Source organism: Lissotriton vulgaris, chromosome 9 (genome assembly GCF_964263255.1).
Source record: "Lissotriton vulgaris chromosome 9, aLisVul1.2, whole genome shotgun sequence".
NCBI lineage: Eukaryota > Metazoa > Chordata > Amphibia > Caudata > Salamandridae > Lissotriton > Lissotriton vulgaris.
This window is the reverse complement of record NC_141697.1, coordinates 1,123,070,680-1,123,090,728: the sequence shown is the minus strand read 5'-3', so window position 1 is coordinate 1,123,090,728 and position 20,049 is coordinate 1,123,070,680. Positions and strand designations below refer to the sequence as shown.

The window sequence follows — 20,049 nt, the reverse complement described above, 5'->3', positions numbered from 1 at the left end:
AGCTGTCAAAATTACACTCCTTTGACCTCACAAGATCACATATGTGTTTCAAATGTGGGACGCAATATGCAGATTTTGCACACATGACTTGGAATTGCATCAAATGGGAGGGCAGTCTATGTTGAACTGTGTCGGATGACAGGGCTGGATCTCCAGCCTACCCCACAGATAGCCTTGTTGGGATACGTTCGCAATATCCCTAAGCAACTTCATTGTTACACATCGATTGCATTGCTGTTAGCCAAGAGGGAGATAGCAGTGGTCTGGGGAAGTAAGCATACCCCTACTGTTAAAGCCTGAATGAGTAGCCTCATTTACTGTAACACAAACAGTGATATGTACTCCTCAACACTGCCTTTCACCTCTAGACCTCGAGATATTTGGGGCCCCCTGAAAACTTACCTGTTAGAACTTTAGCAGTCCTCTCCCACCATTACTCCTGCTGGTTAGTTCCAACAGGGGTGGGTGGAGGATCTCCCGACCACCCTAAAACTATTCAAATAAGTAAGGTATAATGTTCAGTTGACAGGCACAGTCAGAGGGGGAGGGTCAGAAAAAGAGTTGACATAATTATGATGCAATGTCATTAAATGTATATTGTGTGGTGTGCCATGTTATTTGAGAATTTTGTTGGATTATGGAAATGTACCAATGGATATGTGTTTCTTTGTATGTAAAATTGGTAAATAAAGTTGGGAAAAAAGGCTTTCTTACTGCTATCTCTGCTGTTCTTAGGCTAGCAGATCAGCCATCCTTGTTCAAGTCTCCTATTGAAAATAGATTCTTTAAGGGCATTACTCATCTTTTTCCTCCATCTCCTTTCAAAATACCCCAGCTTGAACCTTGTTTTGACTTAACTTATGCACGCTCCCTTTGAGCCTTTTCACAATTGTCCTCTCAGGCTCCTCACTCTGAAGACAGCTTTTCCTGTTGCCATCACCTCTGCTCTCAGGGTGAGTGAACTTCAAGCTCTTTCTTCTAAGCCCCCTTTCTTCTTTTGCATTCGCAAAGTGGTGCTAAGGACAAGGCCCTCATTCCTCTGTAAAGTGGTTTCACATTGGACAAACTATCACTTTGCCCACCTTTTTTCCACCTCCACACCCTTCCAAAGAAGAGGCGAGACTCCACAGTCTGGACCCTAAATGTGCACTGTCCTGCTAACTTGACTGCACAAAAGATTTCAGGGTGGATGATCAACACTTTGTTGGCTATCTAGGTGCCAAGTAAGGTTGCGCTGTTCAAAAGGATACCATCTGTAGATGGATTGTCCTTTGTATCAAATTTTGTTACACTTTGGCGAAAAAGGTACCTCCAGTGGGGTTGTGGACTCACTCCACTAGAGTTATGGCAGCCACCACTGCACTGGCTTGTGAAGTTCAGCTTCTTGACATCTGTCAGACAGCCACGTGGGCATCCTTATACATGTTCACCAGACATTACTGCCTGGACAGCCAGGTCCGGAGGGACTGCTATTTTGTCCGTCTAGAACTCTAGGACTTACTTGTGTGAAATTGGTTCGCAGACCCTCTTGCCGGGTTAGTATTGCTGAGGTATCTATTCTGAGGTAAGGAATCTATAACTAACTGTCTCTCTAAGATGAACAAGTTACTTAGCTTCGGTAACAATGTAACTGTAAGAGGCATAGGTTAGTTATAGATTCCCTACCATCCCACCCAGCCGCCCGCTCTGCAAACTGACTTCTAGGGATAGAGACTCCCTTGCAGGGCCCTAGCTGTGGCGCACCAGTGGTCAGTGTCTTGCATGGCTCTGAGCTTCTGGCATGGAAAGCTGTGTCAGAACTGACGCCAACGTGCAGGGGTGGCGTCTAAGTAGGCACTGCGATGTCATCCCGGCGACCACGATGCCGACGACTGACGCCACCTACCGATGTGCAAGGGTAATGCTGAAAAAAATTCTCCGGATCCAGTCTGATGCCTGGGGGAAATTCTAAGGTAAGGAATCTATAACTAACTTATGTCTTTTACAGATCCATCATTACCGAAGGTAGGTAACTTGTTCTTTAAGCTATATTTAATGTTCGGGTCGTGGGGTCCATAGGGGTACTGGGTGAGAAGTAAATTAATTATAATTAATGAATAATTAATTTTAATTAATAATAACACTTCAATTGATAATTAATCATGTAATTTGGGTACTAAGCTATTTATGAAGTTATATTTCAGGTGCGGGTTGTTGTGCTTGTAGGGGTAAAGAGTGGGAAGCCAATTAAAATAACGAATTAATTATTAATTTAGTATTATTAACCCCTTCGGGGCTATTGACGAGCTGGGCTCGTCATCGCGCTTACCTGTCCTGCGCGGATGACAAGGCCAGCTCGTCACGTAACGCGGTAATTTTGAAATTGCCGCGCACAGCGGGAAAAGCCGCCGCGGCGAAGCGGTTAATTTTGTATTGATAATTAATTATGTAAATTGTGCAAATATTATAATTTCTAAGATATATTTTAGGTGTGGGTTGTTGAGTACAAGAAGTTAATGTTAAATATTTGTTGATAATTAATTAATAATTTATTATTACTTATTTAATTAATAATGATGTATACTGTGAAATTATCATATATAGTATGTTATATTTTAGGTGTGTGTTCAGTTTATAGAAGTATAGGTTGGGAAGTTATTAAGGAATAATACATTTAAAATTACGTATTCATTTATTCAAAAGTGAGCTTTTTATTATGTAATGTGTTAATTGTGTTATGCTTTTTTGTCAATTAAATTGTAATTGTTGTCTGTTATAATTGTGTGAATTAAGGGCATCATCACGATGTCGGTGGGACCGCCACACAGCCCTTCGGGCGGACTGCTGCATTACGATGCAGGCAGTTGGACCCTTCAATCTTAGAGGACGGACCACCACCTCTGACAGGATCTACTGATTCCATTGGGGTGGCTGTCTGAATTGTGGTCCTGAATGGAGGCAGAGCCTGCTCAGGATCATGATGTCCCTTTCCGAATACTTTTTTATGCCAGTCCCAACGCAATGAAACAGCAGACGGAAAGGACTTTGGGGACACCAAGCAGGGCCCCATCCCCGAGGGTCTCTGCTAAGTGGCCACAGGGACATATGTGGTTCCACCCAACACATCCATGCACCACATGGTGCCTGGCACCCAGGGCATGGGTGTTTGTAAGTGCCTTTTTCTGCTGCTGCTTGTGCTGCAGTACTTTTCCAGGCCACAGCAGAAGCTGCAATAGAAAAAGGCATTTTACAACCTCATGCATGGCGGTTGTATCGTAATAGGGTGGGCAGAACACATTGTTGGCCCATCACCCGCATCCAGCAATAACAGTCAGGTGCACGTCCGGCCGCCATCATGCCCCATAGTCTGGTATTTTCATTAAATGACATTTTTTTGTTTTTATTGATAATAATTGTTTAAAAAAATAATAATTATTTAATTCGTTAACATTTAGGGGCCAATTCCGATCTGGGTCGTAAAGCACTCCGACCGAGCCGGATCAGAGGTTTTTTCCGACCGCTCTGGACTCCTGCAGTCCGACTGAGCGAGTAAGATGTGGCTGTATGCTGTTGGACTCAGTTCGGTTGGACTCCCATAGAAGTCAATGGGAGCCTGTCGTACGACCCGTACATGGACTCCCATTGACTGAATAGGTACGACGCAGACAAATGCGCCCCCTACAGTGGGTACGCGTCGGTGCCATCCATACTGTACATGCCATGGTTTGCTTGTTACCGAGTCGTACGGAGCGATTCGGACCTGGAAACGATTCGGATGGAGATTTCTGGCTTGTTCGCATCGTACGTCGACGTCCGGACCTGTGTACGACTCGGACGGAAAATCAGCCTCCGAATCGGATCCGCTAATGCCGAACCCGATTCAGTGCCCTTCCGACCGAGATCGGAATCGGCCCCTTAGTCATGTAATTTTACAATTTAAATATTTCTATTTTTTGTTATTCAATAGAGATGCTGAAATATGTTATTTGTTTGAACTGAACTACTCTCTTTCTATTGTTGCACAGACTGGAGTGAAAATAGTAAATTTGACCCCACCTGAGTCCAACTCTTTGCCCTACTGTTTTACAGACTCGAGTGGGAATAGTAAAGTTTACCCTTCTGAGTCCAATGCTTTCCCTACTTTTGCACAGACTGGAGTGGAAATAGGAAATGTTACCCCTCCTCAACCTAACGTTTCCCTACAGTTGCACAGACTGGAGTGTGAATAGTACATTTCACCCCTCCTTTGTCTCATCTCTTTTCCACCATTGCACAGACTAGAGTGGGAATAGTACATTTGGGCCCACATGCATCAATCTCGGCTTTTGCGATTTCTAAATTGCGATAAATAGCGATTCGCAATTTAGAAATCGCAAAAGCCTATGCATGATTATTTTTTTCATTTTTATGCAATTCGGTAGAAATCGCTATTTTTACCGAATCGCATAAAGAATGCGATTTTCAAATTGCGAATTCGCAATTTGAAAATCGCAATTCCTCAATCCATTTCAAGGGTGGAGAGGGGGGTCTAAATGACCCCCCATGCACCCCTGAAATGTATTTTTCGCATAATGTTGCACACACACACATGTCCTAAGGACATGTGTGTCCGTAACATGAATGTTTTAAAAATGCATTTTCTACATTATTTACACTTTTTGCAAGTAGTTCAATTACTCGGTAAATTTGTCCCTCTAATTGCGAATTCGCAATTTAAAAAGTAATCATGCATTGCTTTTAAGAAATCGCAAATTTGCGATTTCTTAAAAGCAATCGCAATTTTAGAAATCGCAAAAATGTTGCGATTTCTAAAATTGCTTGATGCATCCAAAAAAGCATTTTTGGAATCGCAAACGGCCGATTTTAAGGAATCGCACCGTTTGCGACTCCAAATATGCTTGATGCATGTGGGCCTTGGTCCCTCTTGAGTCCAATGCCTTCCTTACTGTTGAACTGACTGGAGTGGGAGTAGTAACTATTACCTCCTGACTCCAATGCTTTCTCAACAGTTTCTTAGACTGGAGTCGGAATAGTACATTTAACCCCTCCTTAGTTTAATGCTTTTCCTATTGTTGCACAGACTGCAGTGGGAATAGTAAATTTTACCTCTTCTGAGTCCAACACTTCCGCTACTGTTGCACCGACTGGAGTGCAATAGTGCATTTTATCCCTCCAGACTCCAACGTTTTCCCTACTGTTGCACAGACTTGAGTGGGAATCGTAAATGTTACCCCTTCTGAGTACAACACTTTCCCTACTGTTGCACTGACTGGAGTGGGAGTAGTACATTTAGTCCCTCCTGACGCCAACGCTTCCCCTACTGTTGCTCAGATTTGAGTGTGAATAGTACATTTAATCCCCCCTGCTTTTAACACTTTCCCCATTGTCTCACAGACTGAAGTGGGAATAGGAAATGTTACCCCTCCTGAGTCCAACGGTTACATAGACTGGAGTGGGAATAGTCTCAAATCAGCTCTGTAGTCTCCTCCTGCTTCCTCACCCTCCGAACTATCCGCACTGTCGCTCGTTTCTTCTCCCCCCAGGCACTCAAAATGATCATGGCCGCTCTAGTGATATCACGGCTGGATTATGCCAACGCTCTCTACAATGGCATACCAGCATACAGTCTCAGGAGGCTACAGTTGGTCCAAACCCAAGCTGCCCGGCTGGTTTTTGGTCTCCCACGCTATCACCACTCCACACCCCTCCTCAGGGAGCTTCATTGGCTCCCTGTTAAGGAACGTTCTCTGTTTAAAACCGCCTGCATGGTTTTCCAGGCCCGTCAAGGCACCGCCCCCGCCTTCATCTCCTCATTAATAAAAGAATACGCTCCCCCCAGAGAACTTCGTTCCTCCACCAAGTCCCTCCTTCAAATCCCACGCTTCAGACGCAAAAAGTGGGGTGGGTCCAACTTTTCCACCTTGGCCCCCACTTTCTGGAACTCCCTCCCAGACCACCTTCGTGCGGCTACCCATTATGTATCCTTCCGTAAGGAACTAAAAACGTTTCTTTTTAAACAGGCATTCCCTGTGTAAACCCCCTTCCCTGCTCTACCACCGGTTCTTACTTTTGTCTCTGTAGCCAATACCCTCCACTAGCGCCAAGAAACCGTTCGGTGCACGCTGCGCTTTATAAATGTTTTAAATTAGAAATTAGAAATTAGTCAATGTAACCCCTCCTGAGGCCAATGCTTTCCCTTCTTTTACACAGGCTGAAGTGGGAATAGCAAATTGTACCCTTCCTAAGTCCAACTCTTTCCCTACTGTTGCACAGACTGGATGTGGGAGTAGTACATTTCACCCCTCCTGACTCCAACGCTTTCCCTACTGATGCTCAGACTTGAGTGTGAAAAGTACATTTAACCCCTCCTGCAATTTATATATATATATGAACAGAATCTCGCCAGACGCCAACAGCGCAACCAACTTTCCTGCTGGTCAAAAATGACGAAGAGTAGAAACCCAGTCTTGGTGCCAAACAAAAGGTGCTTTATTTGTGCCTTTCAACGCCCAGCATGTCCGCAATGACGCGTTTCGCCAGTGTCCACAGGCTTGATCACATGATGTGTTTCTTACATCAGAGGGAGGTACTTTATAGTAAACATAAAAGGCGGGCTGCTATTCCCACAATTTTTTTGTTTGTTTAAATTTACAACATGGAAACTGTAAAAAGACTGCGGCTGGTAATACATTCAACAACTATAAAAGCTGGAATTGCATTAAAAATTACCTCCAACCTATTACATATTTTATAAAATATAATAAATATGTTCAAATCACGCAATATAAATAAATGCATAATATTACATTGTCACCATATCCATATAAACATTGCAGTCTGTTAAGTTTATATTTTCAACTTGTTGATTTTCATGTCCAAAACCAGTTCATATAACCCCAGTGGGTTTATATAAAGTGCCTATGCAAAGTTCATATAATATGTAAACCTTATGTACCTCATCCTTTAATGCAGAAGAGTAGTGCAAAATTAGTGCAAATTCTTCACCATAAAGTGACTAGTGCATATATATAAAAAAGAGAAACGATTTCATTCAAGAGGAGCTGCCTATACTTGTATTTGTTCTAATTGATGTTAGTGTTGGCAATCTATATTGTTTCATTCGACTGCGACTCCAGATGTTAATTGTTGAACATACAGACTTATTTTGATACATCTCACCCTGATAGATACCCCCAACTGGGAGACTACAAGCAAGTGTAGAGATCCTCACTCGCATTCAGCCCCCCCGGGGGTTTTGCTATTGAGCTCTAATACGTATCGTGTTTCAAGGACCCGCAATAGCTCCCCCCTATCACCGCCCGTTTCAATGGCATCACGCAATCGATGACATACTATTGCAAATGCTTGGGGTCACTGTCATGGGTTTTTTCAAAGTGTCTGGCCACCTGGTACGTCTGATCTTTAGTTACGATGGCCCTTATGTGTTGCAAGATCCGCTTGTGAGCTGGCAGTCGGGTATTCCCTACATACCGTTGCTCACAAGGGCATTGCAACACATACACCGCAAATTCTGATTTGCAGGTGAGTCGTTTGGTTATAGGTACAGGTAACTCTTTAAATGGAACTTGGTAGTGGGTTTTGTTACAGCCATATCTACAGGCTTTACAGCTTGGGCACTTTTTAAATCCTCTGCTTAGTGCCATCCAAGTTTCTAAACCCAGCGGCTCCAAATAGTTGTTAACCAATTTGTCCGACATTGAAATGGATTTTCTGTAGGTCAGTTCTGGTTTCTTCCCCACCAACCCTCCAATGACAGGGTCCCCTGCCACCTGATTCCAATTGCGGGAGAAAATCCTTCTGATTTCTCTATGCTGTCGGTTGTATGTAACAATTACCCTGGTTTGCTCTGATGTAATTGTTTCGTTATCTGCCTCACAGGAAGCTTTCGATGTTAAAGCCTCTGTTCTAGTGATGGCTCTAGAGCGATCCATTGCCTTAGAAAGGATCTCCTCTGAGTATCCCATGGCCTGAAACTGCTTCTTACTGGCTTCCTGTGCCCTGAAACATTCTTGATCTGTACTACAGATCCTCCTGATACGCAACATTTTCCCAAAGGGAATTCTGCGTATCAGGTGGTGGGGGTGTTGGCTGGCCGCATGGAGGACAGTATTGCCTGCCGTCGGTTTCCTATGCAACCTGGTTGCTACTCCCCCATTCTCCACGTACACCTCTATGTCCAAAAAGCAGACAGATGTCCTGTCAATTGTAGAGGTAAATTGTAAATGCAGATCGTTGATATTTTGCTGCTCTATAAATGACTGCGCCTCTTTCTGGGGACCCTGCCAGATCAAAAATAGGTCATCTATGTACCTAAGATACAGGGGAACATGTTTCTGCATTGTGGCTAGATGTTGTCCCATGAGGACCTGCTCCTCCCACCAACCCATATGCAAGCATGCTAGGCTGGGGGATAAACAGGCCCCCATCGCCACTCCCCTGATCTGCGGGTACACTTGATTGTTAAACAAAAAGTAATTTTGTTCTAAACAGACCCTGATCATAGACAGTAGCATTTTGTTGTGCGATGAAAAATTTATGGCACGTCTGTTTAAATAATGCCCCACCTCCCTAATACTATCGCTATGTCTTATAGAAGTGTACAATGAAGATACATCCAATGTAATGAGCAAACATTCTGAATTCCATATGACATCATTTAATTTTCGGATAAAATCCCATGAGTCCTGCACATATGATTTTAAACCTTTTACCCACTCCTGCAAAAAATAATCGATGTATCTCGAAATGTTCTCAGTGGAGCTATTTATTGCGGAAATGATTGGACGACCTGGTGGCATGTCCACACTTTTATGCACTTTTGGTATTAAATAGAAGGACGGTATCACTGGGAATTCCTTCTTAAGAAAGCCAAATTCTTCTTTCGACATCAGGTTCCCACTCCTTCATGCCAATAGTTTTGAATTTTGATCTTGCCACGCTGTTCTTATTGCGGCCAAATTTCTCTTTCTATAGCATGAGGGGTCCCATAATTGTTGTTCCGCCTCATCAATGTACATTTGGCGCGGCCACAAAACAATATTTCCGCCTTTGTCCGCCTGGCGGACAATTATGTTCTTATTTGAATCAAGTTTTTTCACTAAGTTGTTATAGCTTTGATTCATTTTATTTATTGCGGCATGTTTTCTGTTAGTGGCTGTGTACAATTTTTTCAGGTCTTTGGTAATAAGTTCCTGATACACGTCCAGATTATCATGCATCATGATAGGTAAGAAAACTGATTTAGGTTTGAAAGGAGTACTATATGATGTTCGATCCTCACTAGATATTATTGGTGTGGACGATGTTGACGGACCCGATTCCTCCTGTAGAGCCCAAATTTCCTCACACCCTGTTCGATCCCCTGATTCCAATAGAGTTGGGCTGCTGGGAATCTCCACACATTTATTTCTGGTGGGTTGTAGCTTGAAATATTTTTTGAGTTTAAGCTTCCTTACAAATCTATAGGCGTCTATTCTAGTGTCCGCATAGTTGAAGTTGCACGGTGGGCAATATGACAATCCTAAGCCTAGGATTGTTTCGTCCTTTTTGGTCAGTTGTAAAGTTGTGAGATTTATTATTGAGCAGGAGTTTACCCCTGTGCTTGATTCTGGGGTTGCTTGTTCCAACGGCCCCTTTGTGGCTTTTTCTCGTTTGTATTTCCTTTTTCTGCATTTGCACCTTTCACTACGCTTCCTGTTTGCCCTTTGCTGTTTCCTGGTCCGCCTATTTGCGCTCGTGATCTCAAAGTGTCTCGGCGGTCCTGGCACATGCAGCTTACTTCCTGTGCCATAGACAACTTTGTAAACCCTACCGTTGACGTACTAGCCGCCTCATTCTCAGGGTCACTTTCTGCTGCAGAACTCACATCGGTGGATGATGCTGAGGCTAAGGTATTTTCAACTTGTACCACGTGAGTCTTCCTCGCTCGCACTTTCACATTTTCATACCTCTTGGCATAGGTAAAGATTTGTCCGTTCAAGTAGTCTAAGCGGTCTCGCTCAAATTTAAAAGCTTTCCGTTTTTTTATAACGTCCTCCTCTTTGCCCAGCCTTATGATCATATCAGCCCTTAGTTTGTCCATTGCCTCACTTGTGCCCAAATTCGCTATTTCAAATTCAAGCTGTTCTATTTCTGCTTGTCATTTGCAGCGATCACTTTCTGCGTACTTCACAAGAATAGTCATTAATTTAGCTGATGACTCAAGGTTCGCTTCCGCCCATTCTGTTAACATCGCTGGGTCAGGTGGCTCATGGCTTGGGGCCAGGCTTATGCGTAAACCTCTAGGTACACGACCCACCTGTAAATATCTGGAAAGTTACTTATTTTCCCACCATTTAGATTGTTCTTTTAGCATCAACTTCTCTAGCTTCTTGAACAAATCCCTTGCAGTGGGATTGGTAACTGCGCTCATAGGTTGCCTTGTAAATGCCAGATCCCCCAGCCAGGGAATCTACGAACACCAAGTCGGCTGCCTCCTCTCTGCTCCGCAACACATCCACGGACATTTTTATTGCTGTGGCTTATTTCGTCATACCAGGCACAACACCAATGTTAGACGGAATGACGCTGCTCTCAATTACTTGACTATTCACGTTTCCATCTAGGCAAAACTCCCCACTGGAAAATCCGTCGTCTCCTACCTCCACTGGGCTACCGGTTCGCCGTCCGATATCCTCGTTCGGATGGCGCCGACTCCCTTCATGCAGCAGGAAAATTATCAGTATCCAGGGGCTCAGGCGGCTCACTCCTCGCCGGAGTCTCGTAATATCAGTTCCCGGACACAGAACCAACTGCTTCCTGCTGCCGAGCCCTCGTTGGGGAAGGGGTTTCACTCGCACCACCGAAAGCCTCCTTGGTGCTTGTAATGAACAGAATCTCGCCAGACGCCCACAGAGCAACAGACTTTCCTGCTGGTCAAAAATGACGAAGAGTAGAAACCCAGTCTTGGTGCCAAACAAAAGGTGCTTTATTAGTGCCTTTCAACGCCCAGCATGTCCGCCATGATGCGTTTCGCCTGTGTCCACAGGCTTGATCACATGATGTGTTTCTTACATCAGAGGGAGGTACTTTATAGTAAACATAAAGGGCGGGCTGCTATTCCCACCATTTTTTTGTTTGTTTAAATTTACAACATGGAAACTGTAAAAAGACTGCGGCTGGTAATACATTCAACAACTATAAAAGCTGGAATTGCATTAAAAATTACCTCCAACCTATTACATATTTTATAAAATATAATAAATATGTGCAAATCACGCAATATAAATAAATGCATAATATTACATTTGCTTTGGAACACATTCCAATAAAACAGTGGTCATTCCTGGACCAAACAGAAGGGAAGATACTAAGGAAAATGCTGAGGGTATCACAATCTACTCCGGTGCAAGCTCTCCGCCTAGAATTTTCTCTCACCAGCTCATTTTCAAGAGCCATTGCAAACGTTGTCAGGTGGGCATATAATCTGCTACACGCAAAGGATGGAACCCTCCGTTCACTACTCAAAGCCGAGACCTTCGGTCATGGTGCCTCAAAACAAGTATTCTTTAGCAACATGACCACCGCTTTTAAACTAGCGGAGATCAACGTCAACCTGCTGCTCACGTGGACACCACCACAACTGAAACTCTTTTTAAAATGTTTAACCCCTAGACTCAGTTACGATTTCGACCTTTCACATTGTGCCAAACTGACCTTGTATAGAAACTTTGCGGAAACATTGGCCCCAAAGCAAGTGCAACAATATATAGACTTTAATCTTTCGCACAGCGCTAGGAGAACAATTACTCTGTTACGGCTTGGCATTTTACCAACACAATCTTTAACGTCAAGATGGTACTCAAACGATTCTACATCATGTAATTTTTGCAATGGAGGAGAGCAGGATGTAGAACATCTTTTATTTACATGCCCAAATCCAAAACTAGTGGCAGCGAGGAGAAAATATCTTAGTCCTGTATACATCAACTGCCGTATCACTACTGTAAAGGACTTGATTATAGTATGTAAATCTCCGCCCAATGAACTAGTTTGTTTTAACTTTCATAAATTTTTAAAACCCTTTTTAGCTTTGTACTAATATGAAACTCTAAGCGCATTTGTAACTGAATTTTATCGTAAAACTTTGTGGTCCTCAGTAGAGTACCAAAACAAATAAAAATAAACTTGAAATGAAATGAAATGCATAATATTACATTGTCACCATATCCATATAAACATTGCAGTCTGTTAAGTTTATATTTTCAACTTGTTAATTTTCATGTTCAAAACCAGTTCATATAACCCCAGTGGGTTTATATAAAGTGCCTATGCAAAGTTCATATAATATGTAAACCATATGTACCTCATCCTTTAGTGCAGAACAGTAGTGCAAAATTAGTGCAAATTCTTCACCATAAAGTGACTAGTGCATATATATAAAAAAGAGAAACAATTTCATTCAAGAGGAGCTGCCTATACTTGTGTTTGTTCTAATTGATGTTAGTGTTGGCAATCTATATTGTTTCATTCGACTGCGACTCCAGATGTTAATTGTTGAACATACAGACTTATTTTGATACATCTCACCCTGATAGATACCCTCACCTGGGTGACTACAAGCAAGTGTAGAGATCCTCACTCGCATTCAGTCCTCCCGGGGTTTTGCTATCGAGCTCATATATGTATCGTGTTTCAAGGACCCGCAGAAGCGCCTCCCTACCACCGCCCCATTTCAATGGCATCATGCAATCGATGACATAATATTGCAGATGCTTGGGGTCACTGTCATGGGTTTATTCAAAGTGTCTGGCCACCGGGTACGTCTGATCTTTAGTTACTATGGCCCTTATGTTTTGCAAAATCCGCTTGTGAGCTGGCAGTCGGGTACTCCCTACATACCGTAGCTCACAAGGGCATTACAACAAATACACTGCGAATTCTGATTTGCAGGTGAGTCGTTTGGTTATAGGTACAGGTAACTCTTTAAATGGAACTTGGTAGTGGGTTTTGTTACAGCCATATCTACAGGCTTCACAGCTTGGGCACTTTTTAAATCCTCTGCTTAGTGCCATCCAAGTTTCTAAACCCAGCGGCTCCAAATAGTTGTTAACCAATTTGTCCAACATTAAAATGGATTTTCTGTAGGTCAGTTCTGGTTTCTTCCCCACCAACCCTCCAATGACAGGGTCCCCTGTCACCAGATACCAATTGCGGGAGAATATATATGTATATATATATATATATATATATATATATATATATATAGATATATATATATATATATATATATATATATATATATCTATATATATATATATATATATATATATATATATATATATATATATATATATATATATATATATATATATCTCAAACCAAAAGTTTGCCTGTTAAGGAAGACGTCACTCCACAGGTGAGTATTTGCCCCATATGTTTATTGCTGGAAGTAGCAGTATTAGCGTATCTCAGTCCACAAGATTCAAGAGCCAGTCCCAACGCGTTTCGTATTTCACTTCATCATGGGCTAATGGCAATAAAGGCAGCAGCAGGGCATGCTTGGCGGTACCATTATAAACTCCAAACACCCCACCACAGTGGGCGTGGCCCTTGCTAGGGCCTGCTGGTACTTGTAGTGCCTGCCGTTAAACTCTAGTGAGTAGCCTGTTGTTGCCTTCACATATAAACTTCATATTATCACAGTGGATCGTGGCACCTGAAGACAGTTCACAGCCACCACTCAAAACACTTCAATAAACGGCTCCCGTGCCATATGCAAATCTGCCGGTTGACAGAGTCGCTGGAACGCTACACAGCGTTGGGGCGTCCTCCGCGGCTCAGGCCAGCCACTCCACATCAAACTAAAGTTTGCCTGTTAAGGAAGACGCCACTCCACAGGTGAGTATTTGCCCCATATGTTTATTGCTGGAAGTAGCAGCATGAGAGTATCTCGGTCCACAAGAGTCAAGAACCAGTCCCAACGCGTTTCGTATTTCACTTCACCAGGGGCTAATGGCAATAAAGACAGCAGCAGGGCATGCTTGGCGGCACCATTATAAACTTCAAACACCCTGCCTCAGTGGGGGTGGCCCTCGCAAGGACCTGCTGGTACTTGTAGTGCCTGCTGTTAAACTCCAGTGAGTGGCCTGTTGTTGCCTTCACATATAAACTTCGTATTATCACAGTGGATCGTGGCACCTGAAGACATATATATATACTTTTATATTGGTAAATGTAAAAACAATTCAACAATTATAATATATATTCAAATCAAATATTTATATAATTTTTAATAGTTGTACATTATGTATGTGTTTATAAACATACACACTTTAATATAAATGTATGCAGGTTTGTTTAAATTAGTAAATATTTATATATATATTTAAATATTATATTTAATTAACATTATATTAATGTTATATGTTAAAATATTTAAATATGTAGTACAAAACAATAGTTGTGTATATATATTTTGATATTAGTGTAAAACTATATTTTTTGTGTCAATTTTGTACTTACCATTATATGTATAATAAAACTATATTTTTGTGATTGATATTTTTGACACAATATTTTGGTATTACATTACTTTTGATATTATGTCAGTTAACCGAGACCTACATTGTATGATTTGTAAAATAAGCGCACCATATTAATATTTGGATGTGCCTGAATTCAGATTAAGATAGTTCATTGTGTTGAGAATATCAATAAGTCTCAATTAAAATATTAAGGTGGAAAAGTAGCACAATGTACTATGTGTGTAGGGTTAGTTTAAAACCTATTTTATTCCAAATAAAAAATTGCCTGTCTTACTACTTTTCCCAAAATAAAATAATGTCAAAACCCATACCGAACATGGCAATTTTACTTAAAGAAAAGGAAGAGAAATATTTGATGGTATGAGACAATATTCCAAAAATCACTCATTCTCCCTTTTGATCTAAGAGATAGATAGATGCACATACAAAATGTATTCCGTTCTCTGTTCACGAATTGATTAATTATTTTAAATCTTGGTTTTCTTATCTACAGTGTGCATCTCTAGATGGCAGGTGTTCAATAAGCTGTGACGATGAAGTAAGTATGTTTTAATGTCAATTATGTAATGAAACAGTCATATTAAGATGTGATGAATGAAACTACAGATGAATGACATGAGAAAAATCTTAAACATCTTTCCACAAGATATATAACTTCGTAATTGTGATCTTACTTCATCATACAACAATGCATGTAATCTGATTATCAATATACGTTACAAGTAGTACTGATACAGTGTAAAATTAGTTAAATATAAATCTTAATAAATTCCACTTGTAAGTTTTGTCAGGTAGGTACAGTTTCATTGACTTAGGGTTGGTAGAGAAATCGAGAACTGCTTTGAAGAAAAGCTATTTCCAATTTTCATGACCTTCTATGCTCCAAGAATTAATCTGAAAAGTTTACTGAGACCTGGCAAGGTGATAAAATGAAACAAATAAAATAAACATACATCAACAACCTGGGACTCTTGTTTGGTTTAATCCTATTTTCTAAGCATCAGGAAATCCATTCAAATTGCAACAGAGATTTTAAATTATGTGCACCTTTGTGCTGCTTAGTTTACTAATGTTGGGTACCCAAATATAGGGTCTACCTTAGTGTAAAAGGTAACGTTTACATAGAAAATCAATCTCAGACCTTAAATCATCTAGTAATGTATTACCATGGCTCTTGACCCCCAGGGTAATAAAAGGATTGAAGTGCCTGAGAGAAAGATTTGGACAGTGTTCTATCACTTAAATGTTGATCATCATTCTTAATTCAGGTTCAGGAGTCTGGCACTTACTTTAACAATAACTCTATTGCAGCAGAAAATATATAAAATATTGTTTGCGAATATAATAAGGAGAGATCAAATAACTTATAGAATCTGACAATTTAAGGAAATGCAATTTTGATGCAGGAGACTGCATTTATTTGTTTGTATCTGGCTCACCATTTCATATTTGTGGGCAATTTAATGTTTTAAAATAAATCCTATGCTTGGCACATCATTATTTCCTAGTTACAGCATGATTTTCCTGAATGACTGTTCTGCTATTTACACTACCTCCATATTTGACAACCCTTGTCAGACAAAAGGCCTAACAGTCTGATGGATAGAAAAATAATGTTCCTAACAATGTGGAAGTCGAGTAACATGCCTTCTTCAGACCAACAGATAAGTGGAATGTTCAGTCTTCTGCCCTGTAATCTGTATCCTGTTCAAAAAGCCTGTGTTCCAGAAACTCATTATAAACTCTTAAATGTAAATGTATGTGTCTTGTAAAGCGCACTGCTGCCCAGAGGCGTCGTGGCACTGTAGTCCGCTGGGGAACCCGTCCTGGCTATCCCTGTGTGATGGTCCCTACTGGGTATCTCCAAGGTGAAACCAGGCATCTCCAGCGAATGTGGGGGGCCATTGTAGAGATGAGGCAAACTAATGCCCAGAGTTGCCGAGTGTGATCCCTGGTTAGAGTAGGCACCGAGGCGAGAATTATCGAATCCGCTGACCCTGGTCCACGACCCTGCAGCGTCTGGAATTGAACCCTGGACCCGGGCCGTTCTCTGCTTCCGTGTCTGCCGCCTCTAACCAGTGAACCACACCACTCCACTACAGTGCTTTCAGGTATTCGCTATATTACAGTCATGTTATTTTTGTAAACATTTCTACTCCGCCTAACTCGATTCAAACAGCATTGCTGAATGCATTTCACTTGGCTCTAATTATGTATTCCAGTGTGTGTGTGTGTGAGTCTGCACATGTTGTATTTTGTGTGTTATTATGCAAGTAATGTGTATACATTTATTTCCTTCACATTCAAAGTTCTTCAGGTTACTGATCCTTTGATGTCTCTCCATATGTTTTCAGCACCAAGACCAAGAGACGTTCAGCCCAAATAAATTCAATGAGTTCCTAAACATAGATATTTTCTTACTCCCAGGGAGATTAGATTATGTTGAGTCCAGAAAAGTATTTATGTTTGTTTATCATTTCAAAAGTTAGGTAATGGAGGAATGTGTTTAATTAGTTTGCATGAGACATTTTCTGTAGATGAGAGGTATGCTGCCTTAAGACTATTTGATCTGCTTTGGTGCATTATTTCATTTGTGGCAGGGAATACAATATCAAAGAATGAGAGAGGGTGAATTAAGTTTAATTAAGTGCAAGAATATCATGGTCTTGGTCTTATAACAAGGCACAAATAGTAATTATAGGTACTACTGGGTACCTGCACGTTAAATATAGTGGTGGGTATAACTTGTGTAATTCTTTGTAGTGTAATCACGCAGAATTACCTGAGAATTCCGCAAGATCAAGCAGAATTACGCTAGAATAATAAATCTGCATTTAGTACAGTTTCTTAGTTCAAAAATGGCCCCTCACATCTAAAATGGATGCAAGAATGCATTATATACTAAGATATAGCACTAAATGCAAAAGAACATAAATAGTGAGACAGTGCAGCCACTCACACTCGATAAATGTGCTTTCGATTACGATATTCCCCCAATTAACTCCCAACATTTAGCACTAATTTCTTTCCACAAATGAATGTAGGATGCCTTTTGTTTCAACAAATAGGTCTGAATGCAGCATAACATGAATACTGAACATGAGCAGTCACTTGCACTCACTAAATGTGCTCTTGCAGTAGTATTTATTCCCCTAAATTACATAGGCAGGAATAGTTGCACAATTATCGGTAATTAAGCGTCAGAGAGTAAATGAGAATTGCCCAAATTATTCTGTTTACTCTGATGTTATTGTAATTCCACCCAGGCCTAGTTGATTGTGCTCAAACGGCACTGTTACTCATGACCATCTTTGCATTATTTTGTGTGTGGTACATTGTGTAAGGTACTGATGCAGGCCTGGCTGAGATAGTGTGGTATCTTCCGATCTGCTGGGACTGCCACTGCTTGGGTCACCCCTGCCCTCTGCATCACCTTGGAACGCGCTATAGTAACATCACTTAGAATGTCACTGTAGAGAGCGTTCCAAGGCGAGTGCCGTCGAGACTCTTGACGGGGCGTTTGATGCGAGCCAGCTGTGGCTGGTGTCCTTATCTGTTAAGCTATCTCATTTAATAAATTAACTTGTTTATCCTTCACCCGTGACTCATCTGTGGTAATTTTTACACTGGCGACGAGGGTGGGATAATGTGAGTGGAGCGACAAACCGTATTTGATGTGACTGCGCAGAATTCTGTTAAAAGATAAGATAAAGCTAACGAGGAAGTCGTTTCGAAGCTGCTGCCTTGAGCGATTCACATAATAGGTGCGCAGGATGAAAGGAGATCAAAGTCACAGTCTGGCAAGGATGGGTCCTGGAAGTGTATAAAAACAAAGTAAGGAGGTGCTGCGGGGAGACGCTTGAAGAGTGGAACCGGGGAGCATATTAGCGCGAAGTGCGGCGAAAGCGGAGGATTCACATGAGTCGGTGGCGGTGCGCTGCCGTAGGAAGATTACAGCGCTACCGTGGGGCGGCAGTGTGACAGGAACATCTCCTCGGAACATCGGAAGGGCTGCGGGACGATCATCAGAGGAAAGTGACTGCGGTGCTGCGTCTGGTGGGGTTTTCAGCGGCGGCAGCAAGGGCTTCGTAGTGGCCGCGGCGCGACCAGGAGGAAACTCACGATCCTGAAGGAACTGTGGACAGGAGTGAACTGCGGAAAGCGGTAGGGCCTTGCTGCGATAAGGATTACCCCTGCATTGAAACAACCTGGGGTCCTATTGTAGAGGCACAAATGGTGGTTTTGACTGCAGCGTGAGAAAGAGAGCTCATACCTTCCCCTCTGCGCTGTCTCCTGTCAGTCCAAGGCGCACAGGAAAGGTTTGCCAGAAACTTTCATTTACAGGGAAAGACTTTCAGTTTAAAATCAAATAGGAATAATTCGCCACTGTATAAACTAATGATCCTAGTCTGACAGGGCCCCAACGCTTAGATAAAACTGTTATACTTTTCTAGAAAAGTTGTTATACAATATTCTTGGTGGGTAACCTAGGTTGCGATACTTTCAGGATAAGGGGCTGGCTTGTTGTGGATCTGCGGGGTGCTGGGTCATAGTAAATTTGCACGCAAGGTATAGCTAGGCAAGCATGCAAAACGTGATGCCCCCACCTTTCTTCTTATCTAACCCTGGGGAACCTGCTATTAAATGGAATAAATGGAAGAAAGTCTTCCTCAATTACGCAACAGTATGTGGGACAAATTTAGGTCTAGAAAGGAAAATAGCATTGTTGTCGTACTACATGGGGGCAGAAGGCGAAGAAGTGTTAGACCATCTCCCTGGATCTGGGTGCGCAGGAGGCAAGGGGTTAGAATGAATTTGAAGTCAGTCTGAAAAAGCTTGACTTGCATTACCTTCCCAAGACTAGCACCATTATGGAACGGTACCACTTTGGCAAGAGGCCAGAAGGAAGGGGAATCTATTGAAGATTTTGTTTCAGAGCTAAGAAAATTAGCTGCCACGTGCAAGTTTGGTGGGGTGTGTGAAGAAAGGATCAGGGACCAGTTTGTATTGACATGTTGGACAGAGCGTGTGCGGGAGGAATTATGGCTGAAAGATGATACTCCGCTAAGGGAGGTACTGATCATAGCCAAGCAGGTTGAACACATGATGCTGTGTGTGAATCATCAAGCTGAATTGCGCTCGCAAAGGGCCAGATTCTAAGAATCTGGCCCTTTGCGAGTGCGAATTTTGCATTTGGGATTCATCATCCCAAGTCCTTGTCCTTCAGACCTTTCCTGACATCACGCGCATCACTTTGGATTCTTGTTTTTAAAACCTGCACTGTTCGATAATTTTAATTTCGTGTCATTGTATTGCGCAGTTGTATTCCGCCGCTGCTTAAATCGAAGCGCTGCTACTGCTGTCACCTGGAGATTAGGCTTACCTGCATCTAAATTGTGCCCCCACAAGCCGCGTTTGCGAGACTGAGTTAGGGGTCCCTGGTCCTGGTGATTCGTCCGCCATCTTGGGTAGGTAGTGACGCTCCGAGACATTCTCAGGCGCCATATTGGGTGGGTTAGAGGCT

General features: G+C 42.1%; 1 protein-coding gene across 2 annotated transcripts in view; it reads left to right on the top strand.

Annotated features, from left to right (window-relative positions):
* CACNA2D3 (calcium voltage-gated channel auxiliary subunit alpha2delta 3) overlaps nt 1-20,049 on the top strand; it is a 2,559,454-nt gene that overhangs the window by 2,239,518 nt on the left and 299,887 nt on the right. For both annotated transcript variants that reach the window (XM_086939135.1, XM_086939136.1), the window contains exon 29: nt 15,019-15,063. In XM_086939135.1, the coding sequence (XP_086795261.1) occupies nt 15,019-15,063 (45 nt within the window). The remainder of the gene's footprint in view (nt 1-15,018; nt 15,064-20,049) is intronic.